At 42.6% G+C, this 14,925-nt stretch overlaps 1 protein-coding gene across 14 annotated transcripts in view; it reads left to right on the top strand.

Moving 5' to 3' along the window:
• The window catches only part of KIAA1217 (KIAA1217 ortholog), a 366,051-nt gene that overhangs the window by 340,732 nt on the left and 10,394 nt on the right, over positions 1–14,925 (top strand). For 13 of the 14 annotated variants that reach the window (XR_005103749.1, XR_005103748.1, XM_037384151.1 and 10 more), the window contains 6 exons: positions 3,615–3,745; positions 3,986–4,133; positions 5,789–6,290; positions 7,022–7,202; positions 12,962–13,116; positions 13,728–13,874. Coding sequence is in view for 12 of the 14 variants with exons in the window: in XM_037384151.1 (XP_037240048.1) it covers positions 3,615–3,745; positions 3,986–4,133; positions 5,789–6,290; positions 7,022–7,202; positions 12,962–13,116; positions 13,728–13,874 (1,264 nt within the window). In the remaining 2 variants the exon portion in view is untranslated. The remainder of the gene's footprint in view (positions 1–3,614; positions 3,746–3,985; positions 4,134–5,788; positions 6,291–7,021; positions 7,203–12,961; positions 13,117–13,727; positions 13,875–14,925) is intronic. The other variant, XM_037384153.1, reaches the window with a different exon arrangement.

Raw genomic sequence — 14,925 nt, 5'->3', positions numbered from 1 at the left:
TACAAGAGCTATATTGGATGTGGGCACACCATGACTTCATGCAGTGGCATGGTGATGGTCTCCCTGTCCTTATGTTCCACATGAACTTTCCATTACAAATCCAACATCTCACTCACAACGGATGATTATCAGTTAAAAGTTCATCACTGTGTATAAAAACGTAGGGGTTTGGAAGGGTGTTGGTTTTAGGTGGTGTTGGTTTTGTTTTTATTTCTCCTCTGCTCACGAGCATTACTTTACATTTATTAGGAGTTAATTTAGCCTTTGGGTTTTTCCTGGTCAGTTTCAGGTGCTCCACCTGCAGCCCACAGCGGTCACCTTTCATTTTCATCCCCCTGTATAATATAATACCTTTTTGAGATCTTTTTACTATCCTGTTGATTCTTTTTTCTGAATAATGTATAATATGTTGAAAAGCACCAGCCCTAGCACCAATCCCTGTGGAACCCACTAGCAAACTACATTCATTGAGCTGTTCATTGCTCCCTTCCCTTTACTTCCAGTATTTTATCCATGAAAGAATTTCCTCTCTTATCCCATGGCAGCATTGCTTTCTTGAAAGCTTTTGTTCAAATAGCTTGCTGAAAGCCTTTTGGGCTATAGTTTGTCCCATGCTGTTGTTGTTCCCTTGTGGATTTGTGAGACTTAGCTTCTCTTTACAGAAAACACATTAATTCATCCCTAATGCAGCATATTTATTCATTGGTCCACTAATTCTTTATTGTTTATTCTTTGTTTTGGTATCTATCAATTACAGCAGTCTAGGTGTCAGTTCTCTGGATAGCCCCATCCAAGTTCTAAAAATGTATTTGTATCATCTATGATACTTTCCACTACCCTGGTGCCAAAGCTAATCAAGAAGGTAAATGCTTTGCATTAATAGTTCAACTGTTTCACCCTTGAGTTACTGTTGAACTCCAGGGCAAATACCACCTGGCCTGGGTGATGTGTTACTATTAATTTTGTCAGTTTGATTTGTAACCTGCTCTACTGATACTATAGTCTGAGATAGATCTTCTGATGCTTTTTTGCCCAAATGAAGATCTCAGTGTAAGAGTGTGCCTCAGTTCCCCTGTAAAAAACACAGATGCAGAAAAATCATTTATCTTGTATTCACCTTCTGAAACTACATTAATGTGACTTGTTAATTGGGTTTGCTTAGTCCAATCTATAAAGCCAAGTCGTTTTCCCAGTTACAGAAAACAAATGCTGGAGACTGCTAGAGCTGTTTCAGACTTCGGCTCCTGAGGGCTGAAGTTTCTTTTCCCTTGTAGTTAGCAGCATGAGGCTGTGTAATATGGTATCCCCTGAGTAATTTCAGGATCAGTTGTGTTGTTTGGTAGTAGCACTGTATGGAATCAAAGGGGGTTTATGATGACCCTTCTATTTCTGCTCAAAGAACAAAGGGGAAGGAAAGCTGTTGCCAGCTACCTAGAAGTATTTCCTTTATCCCTACATTTCCAACAATCGTAACATTGTTCTGTGTTTGTTCCTTTCTCTTCGTTCCACCCATGAACAAATTTAAGCTTCTGCCCTTACCTTTTTTGTTGCCTGGTGGATGTGAATATCTGAGAAGCTGCTTGTCCAGTGCTGATCTACAACTGGGAGGGGTGATACCCTATGATTCCCAAAGTAGCACTGCCTAGCCTGAGTGCTGGTATTAGGGCATTAAGAGTAGGCAGGATGCATGACTTTTAGAGCACCGTTCTGAAAGGCAGGAGCCTTTGCATTGTAGTGAGTGACAGAAAGCCGAATCCTTTTTCCAGCTACTTCCTAGACTGTCTGTGCCCTTTATTAAAAAGGCAGACAAGACACAGAGACAGCAGGTATCTGCATTATTTCAGCCTCTTCCACTGGAAAAAAAATACCCTGAGAAACGTTCCCTTGCTGCCATCGTGTGGTCCAATGGATTGTTCCCTGCAAGCATGCTTGTGCTAGTGGAAATCATGGCTCCCCCAGCTTTCTCAAGGCAGAATCTTTGGGAGAAGTGGTCTTAATATGGGAACAGGATAATTTACCTCCATTTATTTGTGATCTGTTCAGAAGCAACTTATCATGCAACTTTTGCATCATAACAACTTAATGCAAAATTGTTTTATAGTTTCTAAAGTTCTTAGTCTTTGGACTGACATGAACTCTGCTATGTGCACTTGATGTTTGGATCCTGGTACTATTTCTGTTTCTCTGTATATCAGAAGTACTATCATATTGCCATTTATTGTTCTGTGTGACTGTGCTTCCACTTCAAATTGACCTAAATGCAGAGTGGTGCTGCAAGGAATTGTCTCCTTTTTATCCTGTTACTGGCTGCCTACTCCTCTCTTTTTGTCCCCATGTCACCTGTTCACTGAGGTAGATCTAGGAAGTGACCTGGCTGAAAAAAAGTAATTTTCTGCTGGATCTGCATGACAGTGCTGGCACAAGGGAAGTATGTGGAAATGCAAGACCTGCAGCTGGTGCAGAAGGCAGCCTTCCTCTACCACTTTTCAGGCAGTCAGCCCATACCTTGGCTCTCTTACAGTAATTGCAAAACTACTACCTCAGTGGATGTAAGAAATGAGGCCCAAAATCAGTTTAAAATGAGTAGCTGATTTGTCAGTTCAGTTTGCTTTACATTGTTTTCTACTATGCAATTAAACTGTTTCTCAGAATAGTCCTGTTAGTAAATTTGGTGCCTTAATAGAGGTGGATTTCTTTAGAATAAATATTCAAGAGATGATCCTTTTAAAGTTTCCACATGGGTGTTTTCATTGTTGCGCATAATGCATTTCAGGGCTTTTTGAGAATTTTTTAAGCCTCTGTGTATAAACTCCAGCTAAAGCAATGTGGTCTCAATCTTAAATGGAAATAAAGTGGCACCCCGAAAACAAAGTTTCTGTGTCTGAAGGATTATGCAACTTTATGTGAAGTGTGGAAAAACTGGAAAAATATTGGGAAAGGTGATAAGGAAGCACCAGATGGAACTGAAGGAAGTATGGGACGGCACTGGTTGGAAAAAACATCTGAAGTGATCGATTCTTGAATCTAAATGTTGAGTGAGAGCTGCACACAGTGCACACTTGCTGTTTCATTCTAGCTATTGGTAGAAACGGGACCCTGTATCCTGTCTAGCAGAACCTGGCAGATAAACAAGATTGCATCAAGGGGCCATTAGTGCCAGTTTTGGGAATGTTACTTCACTGTTGGCCATTCCTTTGCGTGTCATCAGCAATGAGAAAATGCAAGGTGCAAACCAGTACTGGATGTAGTGGTACAGTGCATCTGTACCCTCCTAGGATTTGCATCCCCAGAAGGCTGGCAGTTAGATGTGTTTCGCCACCCCACCTGCCCCTTGTAGCGCAGCTGCCCTGAGGTTAATGTGCACTGGGCATGTGCAGCCACCAGAGAAATCAATGACTTGGGCTAGTTACAAGCCTGTTCCTATGCAGGAGTGTCCAGCATCCTCTCCTCCTCTCATGACACCCTGCTGTTTTTTCAGCCTGTGGTGTCAGATTTAAAGATGCCACCATTAAGGTTTCTGGTTTGGTTTAGTTTAGTCCATTCATTTACATATATTTGGTTGTGAATGTGAAAGTCCCACTTACATTTTATGTCCACTTTTTTTGTTTTGCCAGTGAGCTGGAGGCGTTTGTTGAAGACTTGAAGAGGGACTCCACTGCTTCCAGCAAGACAGTTACACTGAAAGATGTTGAAGATGGAGCCTTTCTTTTGCGTCAAGTGGGGGAAGCTGTTGCAACTCTGAAAGGTATGTACTTTTCCTTTTTACTTCTAGTTCTTTTAACCACAGTGGCTGGGAACAGTTTTGCCTTTGATCTGTGAGCATTGACTTTCACTTCCAAAAAGACTTAAAGTTGGGATTAAGGAGTTTATTGCATGGCCCCTGGAGAGAGGTAGACACTCAGCTATTTGACATTCACCCCATCACCCATTTCTCCCCAGGGCTTTTTTCATTTCCTCTTGAGCTTCACAGTTCTTGTCTTTGCAGGAGAGTTCCCAACATTGCAGAATAAAATGCGTGCAATCCTCCGGATCGAGGTCGAAGCTGTGAGGTTCCTAAAGGAAGAGCCACACAAGCTAGACAGCTTGCTGAAACGTGTGCGCAGCATGACTGATATCCTTACCATGCTCAGGAGGTGATTTTTTTTTCTTCTTTATTTTTCTTCAAAACTAAAGAATTTCCTCAAGGAGGGCTGGAACAGCTTTCAGGTTTGGTTTCTCCTCCTCTCCCCAGGCAATTTTGAGAAATGCAACTTGCTTGCAGTATTTTAGAGATTCTTCCTGAATACAGAGTCTTTCCTGTGCAATGGTTCTGTTCTGACCAACAGCCCCAGTCATCAAGATCTTCTGTTCGAAATCAGCTCCCTCTGAACTCAACACTTCCAGATTTGGGAAGTGCCTAGATGGGAAAGCTTACAAAGTGGCATCAGTCCCATATCTGAGCTAATTAACTCTTGGCATTTACAGTAATCTAAGCTAACAGAAATATTCTCTGACACTGAAACATGCATCCCCAAAAATGTAGCAGTAAGAAATAAAACAGAAAAACAATTCTAAATGGATAAAAATATCCTAAACCTTCTGAAAGAAAGAAATAGTTTTCAATGTGCTTGCTTCAATTAATGCAAGTTCTTTATTCTGTTTTTATTTTAAGGAAGATGTGTTAGAGAAGGTTGAAATAGTAGGTAAAATTTGTGTCCACTAAGTGCCAGTGTTTAGCTGTGTTTGTCAGAATATATGAGCAGCAAGTGACTGCTGATTTATATGAGGCAATAGGCATTGGATTTAATTCCTACTCAAAACCAGTGAATCAGGCCAAACTGTTAGTGGTGGTCCCAATTTTACTTCAGTTACAAGAAAATGTAAGTTATAAGCCTATTGTCGCTACCATTATTCTAAGGAATGCAGGGTTGTCATTGTTTCCATATATCCTGGAGCATATGTAAAATGGATTTGCCAGTATTGGCAGAGGGGATAAAATTTTATGTAATAGGTCTTCTAAGAGCCGTCACTTATTTTTCCATGTAGATAAACATCTACATCCTTTCGTACTAGTTTCCTTTTCTTAAACATGACTATAGTTATTTCCTGTCTCACTCTGTTTGGGAAAAAAACCAGTAAGTTATGCATGCCAGATTTTTACCAAAAGTAAATTTTTGCAGCAAAATTACGTATTAAGCCTCATAAAGGCTGTTTCAGTAATGGAAAAACTGATGCCATGTGATGGCTAGCTACACTCCAAAGCTCAGCCATTTCACAGCTAGCTGCCAGAAATAATAGATTCTTACATCCTCAGCTCATCCTACCCCAAACTCTTGACAGACAAGACCTTTGTGAAGTATCATTTAAGGCCTTTGTTTTGGCAATTTGCCAGACTGCTGCCTGTCATTCTATGTAACTACGTCTTTCTGTGCTCATAGTCCAGGGACATCTTGTTTAGCTAGACTCAGTGTATAAAATTTAAGTAAACTGATTTCCATTTTCCCTCTAAAATCAACTCACTGTAACTCGTGGCTTGGTAAAAAAAAGTGCCAGTACATCTGTGAAGGTTTGTAAACATTTTAAAAGGCAAAAACATCCTAATTACAGCAGCCTCTTTAAAACTCTGAGTGCCTGACTGAAAGAAAGCTATAAAATCACACAACTGAGAGCATTAGGAAGAAAAATCACCATTTTGATATTTTTGATACAGGTACTTTTCCCTTGCAAATAGTTTATTGTTAAGTATTGCTCATGACTCACCTGTATGCTAACCATGTGCCACGCTGTTGCCTTCAATTTGGCTGGGCAGACATGTTACAGAAGGACTGCTGAGGGGTGTGGATCCATCCCAAGCTGTGCAATCCTCTGCTATGGAAAAGGCCACTGCAGCTGATGCTCTGAAAAACCAGGAGGATCTCAAGCATGCCCAGGGACATGCACAGCAAAACCTCACAGCGATCACATCAGAGTCCCAGGTGTCATCAGTCAAGTCAGAAGTCATCCCCTTCTCCACAATGACGGTCCATCATGTGCAGAGCTCTCCTGTTGTCATCCATCAGTCTCAGCACTCATCAGCCCTGGTCAACCATGCCCAGGGTTCACCTACTGCAGCCAGCCACAGCGAAGGTGTGCCAGTGGGTGGCCACCCCTCAGCCACCCCGCCAGCCCCCCTGCAAGAGCCCACAATGGGATCCCAGCCCACACAAGCCACGCCAGCACCACAGGTCTCTGTCAATGGCACCACCATGCAAAGTCTTTTCATTGAGGAAATTCACAGTGCAAGTACCAGAAACCGAGCTGTATCGATTGAGGTACGGTGTATTCTACTCAACCAGTTGTCCTGTCTTTGGGTCTGAGCTCCCAGTCTCACCCTTGAGACTGCAGGTGGGATTTTTCAAATGCATTCTGGGGATTTATATGCTTAACCCCTAACTACACCGTGCATTTCTGAAGATACCCTCTGATTTTAAGTGTAACAGGATAATAACATGAAACTGAAATGAGTAACTGTGGTTTTTGAATAACCTTTATATATATATATATATAAATTATTCTTTTTAAGAATACTTCATCTTTGAACAATGACATATGATCATATGGCAACACTTGCATTAGTGGATTTCATTCACTCTTTAAATCTCTGTATCCTTCGTTATGGAAAAGTAAAAGTAAAAAAGTGTGAAGTTCCAGTGGTTTCACACAGAGATATTGAGAAAACCTACAAGTGAGCTCTCATGTCTTATTACAGACATGAACTTTAATCACCAGTGTGATATAGTAGGGCAGTGACCCAGATTTAAATTTTGCCTTTGTGCCTTTAGTGAGCAGTGGCTGCTGTCAGTCTGTGTGTTTGTGCAGTATCCAGCACAATGGAAGTCAGAACCAGTGTATGATTAGTGTTAATATATTTCCTCTAGTTGCTGACTAGAACTGCAGTATCTACCCATATTGACCTATAATGATTTGATTACACATGGATTTTTTTTAAGTGATCACAACAGGAATCAGAGAAATAAATAGATGCTTTACTGTCTTTATCTAGAAAGCTGAAAAGAAATGGGAAGAGAAAAGACAAAACCTTGATCACTATAATGGAAAGGAATTTGAAAAGCTCTTGGAAGAGGCCCAGGCCAATATAATGAAGTCAATTCCTAACTTGGAGATGCCTCCCCAGCCAGCAGCCCTGCCTAAAGGGGATGCAGTGGAAAAGCTGGAAGTCTCAGGTAAGGTTCACTAGAGTGAATAGTGCTAAAGAATTGCGTATCTGGAAAAGAGAGGTTCTTTTTCCTACTTCTGGAATGGTTTCAGATTACAGATTTCTGTGTTCTTGACCATACCTGTAAGTATGATCCTGAGGAATAATGCAGGTCCTGCAGACAGGATGCAGTGATTTTGCAGATGCCAGTGTGGGTAACCAGCTGAACATGGATTTCCCCATTTTGGAACTGAGAGAGTTTGTCCTCTGGAGATGAAGACTCCTCACAAGCAAGAGAGTAAGAGTACACCTTGCTTTTGAGGGAAATGAGAGTATCTGTATACTGTATCTATATATATGTAGTATACTGTGTTCAGTTTTGCACTTAAAAGTTTGGCATTACAGAGAGAGCGCTCTGGAAAGAACCACAAAGAGTTTGAGCACAAATGATCTTACCATCAGAAACCTAAAAAGCCCTTTTTGTAGACTAATTTGTTATCAAAAGAAGATCAAGTCTTGCCTGAGGTTTCTGAGAGTAAGAATGCCTTTTAATTCTGCAGAACAAGTTCCAACAATTTGAAGCTGAAGGTAGAAAAAGCCGCATTAAAAATTAGCTGTCAAATTTTAACAGAGTAACTAATCACTGCAGTTTAATTATGAACATACAAGATTCTCTGCCACTTCAAATCTTTAAGCAATACTATGTTTCTTTCCTAAAGGCTGCTCAGGCACAAAGTCTGTGTGTGATGCAAGACCTGCTTAAAGAAATCCTTGAATCTGTATGAGTGGAAAGTCATACTATTTGGTCTTAATGATCCTGCTGACTTCATACTCTTAAACTATAAATACAACCAATGTTTTGGTTGAGTCCCTCAGAGGTCTGAAAATGAACTGTGATGCTGCATAACAGAGTTGTCATGCAGAAGTGGATAGATACGTAGGAATGAATGAGAGTGTCTTTCACAGTAAGCATTCTGGCTATCCACGGCTATGATATAGATATAGTGAGTTTCAAGTTAACATGAGTCAGACTGTGACCCTGTAGCAAAAAAAGAGGCAAACATCATAACGAGATGAACAGGAATATCTCCAAGACACATGAATCTGCTCAGCAGTGATGAACTCTTAACATAGAGTTCATTACATAATCAGTGTTCTGGATTTCAAGGAAGGACTGAATAAATAGTAGGGGGTCAAGAGGTCAGTGATGATAATGACCAGAGCTCTAAAAACCCCCATGATCTCTGGGGAACAAAAAAAGAATCAGAGAATCATAGAATGGTTTGGGTTGGAAGGGATCTGAAATATCATCTAGTTCCAACCCCTCTGCCATGGGCAGGGACACCTTCCACCAGACCAGGTTGCTCAAAGCCCCATCCTGCCTGGCCTTGAGCACTGCCAGGGGTGGGGCATCCACAGCTTCTCCGGGCAACCTGTGCCAGTGCCTCACCACTCTCATAGTGAAGAATTTCTTCCTAATATCTAAAGAATTGCTTTTGTTTAGTATGAGGAAGTGAAGGCTGAGGAAGGACAAAGCAATCTCTGAATATATTAAAATCTGCTTAAAAAAACAAAAGACTAACTTCCTTTATGTGGGTAGAACAGCAGTAGAAGTTGGCAGTTGCAACCAGGAAGATTCAGGTTAGGTATTAGGGAAAAACCTCATAATGACAAGGAAAGTGAAGCACTGAAGAAAGCTGTATGAGGCAACGATGAGGATGTAAGCTGTCCATTAGTGGAGAGAATGGCTTAGCCTAACATTGATCAAGAATTATATAGGTAGAGCTACTTTGTGGGAGCAGGATGATGGGGTATCCTTCCAGTGGTATCCCTTTCACAATTCTAACATACAAATCCATGCCTAAATTTCTTCAAAGAGGAACAAAGATGCCTCAGCCAAACCTTGCATTTACCTCATTAGCCAAGCATGACTCAGCTGCAAAATTCTTACCCAGCTACTTAAGCAATAGTCCATCTGGCTCAGCAGTCTGTCTGACAGAGGGAATGGGAGATACTGTGTGTGGGCAGCACAGGACCTGGCCACCTTCTGCAGTCTGCTAGTACTCCCCCGGCACCCCTAATCAGTATTAGAGGGAATATCCCAACCTCTTCCTTTTCATATCCATTATGAACCTTTTATCCAGTAATTCCTCTATACCTGCCTATACCTTTGCATCCCCCCTGCTGTGGCAGCAAGCTCCCCATCTTGTGAAGGGGCTTTCCTTCATCTATTGTAAACTGATCTCATACTGGCTTCACTGAGTTCCCCTTAGTTCTGATGTTCTGCAATTTGGCAAACAGCAGCTCTGCATCCTTGTAATTATGGTTTATAAATCATGAAGGCAGTGGATAAACCTTGATCATATGCTGGAGGTGTCAGCCTGCCCCACAGGCTCCAAACAGCAAACTTGCAGCCTTTCTGGTCCCTCCATCTAGGCCAGCTGCTCTCTCCCCAGGCTAGTTTCAGTTGCCCTTCTCTAACTCCACTGTGTCTTTCTGGAGCTGTGGAGACCAGAGCTGCATGCTGTACTCAAGGTGTTGGCGTGCCAGAGCTGTAAATAGCTGCAAAACAGTGCCCTGGGGCTTGCGTAGATGAATTCATACAGAACCTGAGAGGAGTGTTTTCAGATCTAGCATTTTGTTCCAGGTGCACCTTTAACAACGACAAGTTGTGGCTTGTTGGATGTTTCACAACATACACATTTAATATAAATTCTATTGAACCTTGTAAAATAACTTCAGAATTCTGGCATCGTTCAGTGAGGTTACTGGCTATCAACACAAGTGTAATGTGTGGCATAAATAGAAGAAGTCAGTGAAAATAATTACCATATGGGTGCAGTGAGCTGTGACATCTTAAAAAGTGCAGAGCACAGTAACAGAGAAGTTTTGAAACTCATATAGTTAACTAATCCACTTCTAGAATACAGTTTTGCACAGTGTGTAGCCAGCAGATTTAAGGAGGAATTTGATGAGATTGAGAGTTTGCCTTCTGTTGTGCATAATGAATCCTGTAATAGTAACATAAATAAGGGAACAGCAAAACTTTTCCTTAATAATTGATTAAATATCTCACATGCCGCCCAACTCTTCTGTGATTCAAGATTAAAATTTCACTATCAGTCTGCTGTAGACCAGAAAACAGAGCAACATAAGGAAAGAGACACCACCTACCTACTAATGTAGTACATGACATTTTGGACATAAATTAGCAGAATCTCTGTTGGCTTTGCTGCAGATCCTGTTACCAGAATATGTTGTCTCAGCCATTCTCCACACAGAATCCAATCAAGAAACTCTTTTCTTTTCTCCCTGCAAAGCACAAGCCAGAGTAAAATTGCACACTTTACACAGTTCTTTAAAACTCATCTTCGTGATCAAGATTGTTCAGTGAAAAATGTGGGGGGTGTCTCTAGCATGTGTCTTAGAAATTGGGCTACTTCGTCTCTCTTTGCCTTTGTATGTGAGATGCCCTGATTTTAGCAAGTGCTGAGTGATCAGTATCTTCCATTAAAGACAGTTTGCTTATCTGACTACAAAGGCTGCCTCAAGGCAGGCATTATTTTTTTGAGATCTTTTTAAGACCTGTTGGATTTTTTTGGTGCAAGTAGAAATTTGTATGGTGGGAGAAATTAATTCCAGTCTGTCTGTGTCTGTTAAAGAATGCTTCGGTTCAGGGAAACAGCTGGCGATGAACAGCTCCCATTTTGTTCACAGAAGTGCTGAGCACTTTGGCACCAAAGGTACCAGCTCCTGCTGGTAGAAGTACCTCAGATGTCACTAAAACCGAGTAGTGTGTATTAACCAAAGTGGTCTAATGTAAAGTGCATCTGGAAAGTCACTCTTCTTGCAGTCCTGCAAGTGCCAGATAACCAGGGAGGGAGATAATACAACAGAGCATTTCTTTAAGCTTAAGCAGCTTCACAGAACATTTGAACTAAGAAGGGAACAAAGGTGAGGCCGGGTCAGACAAGAGCTCCATCCAGCCCCAGGGGCCAGCCGATGTGTCAGAGGAGCCTGACACAGCCCCAGGAGTGGGCAGTTATGCAATAACTTGCCCAGGGGGAACACTTAGCCCTAAACAGCTGGGTAATCCCAAAAGCAGGAGGTTTTATCTTTCTGGATTATATTTATTCCAGCTCTTTATGTAACACTGAGTAGCTGCAGAAAGGTCATTCTCTCAGTCTTGAAAACAAGCATTGTAAACACCAGTGTGAAAATGGTGGCTGTTGGCATGTTTGATGCTTAGCCTGTGACCAGAAACACATAGGGACAGGTCATGAGCAGAGCAATGCTGTTTCTGGAAAAAATGCCATCCAGTAGCAGTGGGGAAGAGGAAGTGACAGCTGGAGGGGAAGCATCATGGCAGGGGAATGCCAGTTTGAGAAACTGATCTCTTGGAAGACCCTCCTTGGAAAGCAAGGGCTGGCTTTGCTCAGCTGTTCTATTTGGTATTTGAATCTTCATGGGTTAGCAAAATATATATAGGGCTCTTATGTGATAATTCAAAGGCAAAACTGTGCATTTCTGAAATAGTAGTAAAGTGAAAACACATGCTGCCTTACCTTAGAAAAGGAGCAAGTGCAGCTGCCCCTGCTCTGGGGTGAGAAGACTTACTGAACTACAGAGGTGGCATGTCTAGAGCAGTGTTTACATTTTCCCTCTCAGCCTTTTTTTGAACTATAAGATGGACAAAACTCTTCAGCACCTCTCCTAGCACCTTGCTGGTGACGTGCGGAATTAGACTCTATCACTCGAAAGTTATAAAGTAGGTATGTTTATTGCACGCAGATGCACGGGGATCGCTCCTCCACAAGCGTGCATGCCCGAAGTGAAAAAACATCTCACATTTATACAATAAAACAAATGAATATTCAATTAACGTCTATACATATTCGTTACCTAAACCCCCGCTTCTTCGTATGTCAATTAGCTTATCAGTCCTTTGCCTGGAATGTGGTGGTCTTGCAGGTTTGTAGGTGATTCATGTTCTTGTGACCATCCGATCTTCTCCAGCAAGGAGACTTAGCACTCCCTCCCTCTAGATAGCACTGGAATATCTCTCATCCTTTTCTCATTCTTTTTTAAAATAGCCCCTTTGTTAGAGGAAGAAGGGCAGGCGTCTCCTCAAAACTGTAGTCATCTCCTCAAAGCTGTGTGCCTATGTGACCAGACACCGCACCCATGACCAGTCACCATACCCACATTCCTGAGCAGACATATACAGTCACAGTTGGTGTCCATTGTCCCCATTTCACACTGTTTCTCCATATCACTGGCAGTACCTCCCAGGCAGAGCAGAAATGTGTGCTGGTTGCTTCAGGATTGCTGAGAACAATGAGAAGCCTCTAGGTCCAGAGAAGTCTTGCTAGTATGATCCACGTCAGTGGCTGTACTTTCAAAGGATACCACAGGGCACTATCTGTAACCAGGTACCCAGCTGAACCTGCATCTTACAAGCTGCTTTACAAGCGATTGATTTACAGGTGTGTGCTCTGCTATCACACTTAACACAACAAGGGCTGAAACCCAGCCACAGTAGTATGGATGACATGAGTTTTCCTGAAAATTTCTGGGTGACATGAGCCAGTTTCTCTGTACAAGTGCAGCACCGTTTACTTTCATTCAAGGTAGTTCCATCTGAATCCCAGATGGGTTTCTATTAATATCTGTTCAGCAGCAGGACCTCTGAAGACATTTTTTTTCCTTTCCAGTTGAGGCAGGGATGAATAACTTTTTTCCTTTCCTTCACCTATGCTCACTTTGTGCTGCTCTGTTTACTTGCAGAAGAAATTCCTGATGGGGAACAGGATAGTGACAAGCTGACCAAGTCTCCACCTCCTCCACCTCCACGGCGCAGTTACCTGCCAGGATCAGGACTAACCACAACGAGATCAGGAGATGTCATCTATGCAGCCAGAAAAGAGGCTGCTGCTGTCAAGGTTTGATGATTCAGACTCTAGGCAATCAGACTGTTGAGTGGTTGGCACAGAGAAACATTCCCAGGCTTGGGCTGTGTCTGTAAACCACAAAATAAGTTGAGACAGAGCTGTGTCCTGGAAAGCTACTGAAACTGCCTACTGGGAAACACTGCTGTTAGGCCAAATGAACGAGTGAGATTTGATCAGTTCTGTTCACAGGAGTCTTGCTGCTCTTATCTTCTAGCAGTATAGAAGGCAAGTCACAGGCTGCTTTCATTTAGAGTGGTAAGAAGATTAAAAATAAAAAGCATGACTTACACAGATGGGGAAGATCAGCTTGGATTTGAGAGCGTTTTTACAGAACTGTTGCAAATTAGTTTGGGCTTCCTTTCCCTATCTGTTCTGTTCTCTGAAGAAAGTAGAGGGAAGTCCAGGTTAGGAAGCTTTTTAATCTGTGAACATGCTATCACATCAGCAATATTGGTTGCTTTTGAACTGATGATTTAGCAGTCTCCTTAAAAAGGAACACAGAACTTGCAACAGGGGAATTGCATAGTGTTAAATTTTCTGTTTGCTTTGCATCAGGAAGGCTCAACTATATTGTCTGTCTTTGCTTTCTCATCCCCTTGTAGGAATGTAGTGAAGATGCTGGGCAAACAGCGCAGTCCAAAGCCCCTAAAGAGGATCAGGCATTGTCTCGGAGCGCAGGGCATGCTGTAGCATCAGCTGCAAAAGACGAAGAGGAAGAGGAAGGAGACAAAATAATGGCAGAATTACAGGTATGCCTTTTGAGTTTCATGTGAAGACGCTTGTGCCCGATACCACTTTTAGGGCATCAGGACAATTTCCAGCTCAGAACATGATGGAAAGTAGAACTCCCGGTCTCACCAGGTCCCACTTTATTGCACTAGGTGGTACACGTTTTGTAAGCACCACCCAATTTTTGTTAAAGAGGTCTGGAGCTGAGACAGCGATCAAGCAAGCAGTGCTTGCCACTGGAGGCTCTTACACATGTAGATGGGTTAAATAAAGTATCAGTGTGCATCTGGTGGTGTTAGCCCTGGCCTAGCATTTCTCGCTTAGTACCAGACCAGCAAGGTGCTGAGGGTCCGTCATTCATGTTAATATTGGTTGGAACAGAGAATATGGAGTCTGCTCCTTGGCGGGGGCTGGGGGGGGCTTTGCTCACTTGTCCTGTGCTATGGTACAGCGTTTCCTGGAGTGTTTGAACATTGAAACATTTGCTGTTCCCTGCTGTGTAACTGGTACGTTACTCTGCCAGTGGCATAGAAATAGTCTTCTCTTGCTAGTCCTTCACTTCATAGCGCATGGGCTGGTTTAGTTCAGTGATGGTGATCCTGCAGTAAAAGCCAAGTATTCCAGCTACCACCAGTGAGCTCCAGCTTCCCGGGGGCTCCCTCTGTCCGTGTTCATGCCCATACAAGGAAAGGAGATATGGATCAACTTAACTGGCCGTAACTTCTGATGCTGGGGTGTTTCAGAGCACTGTCATGACATGAGATGATCCCTGCTGTCCACCTGCCAAAAGGTGGGTTTGGTGCTGCCCAGGGAGCGTTTGCAGCACAGGACGTGTGGATATTAAGCAGTAACTGTTACATGGCATGGGTGCAGGCTGCCCCTTTGCTCGGCTCTCACCCACAAGTGCTTCAGACAGCTGGTTTGCAGGGAGTGAGAGCAGTGGTTGACCCTTATTCCCTGTTTGTGTGCCAGTGCGACAGGAGAGCTGGGGACAGTGAAACTTGTCACATCGTCTCCTGTCTCTAGGAAAGGAACCCAGCTGCCTTGCAACTGGTGACAATGAAGTGGAGG

The sequence above is a fragment of the Falco rusticolus genome, chromosome 4, assembly GCF_015220075.1.
Source record: "Falco rusticolus isolate bFalRus1 chromosome 4, bFalRus1.pri, whole genome shotgun sequence".
NCBI classification, from domain to species: domain Eukaryota; kingdom Metazoa; phylum Chordata; class Aves; order Falconiformes; family Falconidae; genus Falco; species Falco rusticolus.
Note: the sequence above shows the minus strand (reverse complement) of the source record. Positions and strands in the feature narration are given on the sequence as shown.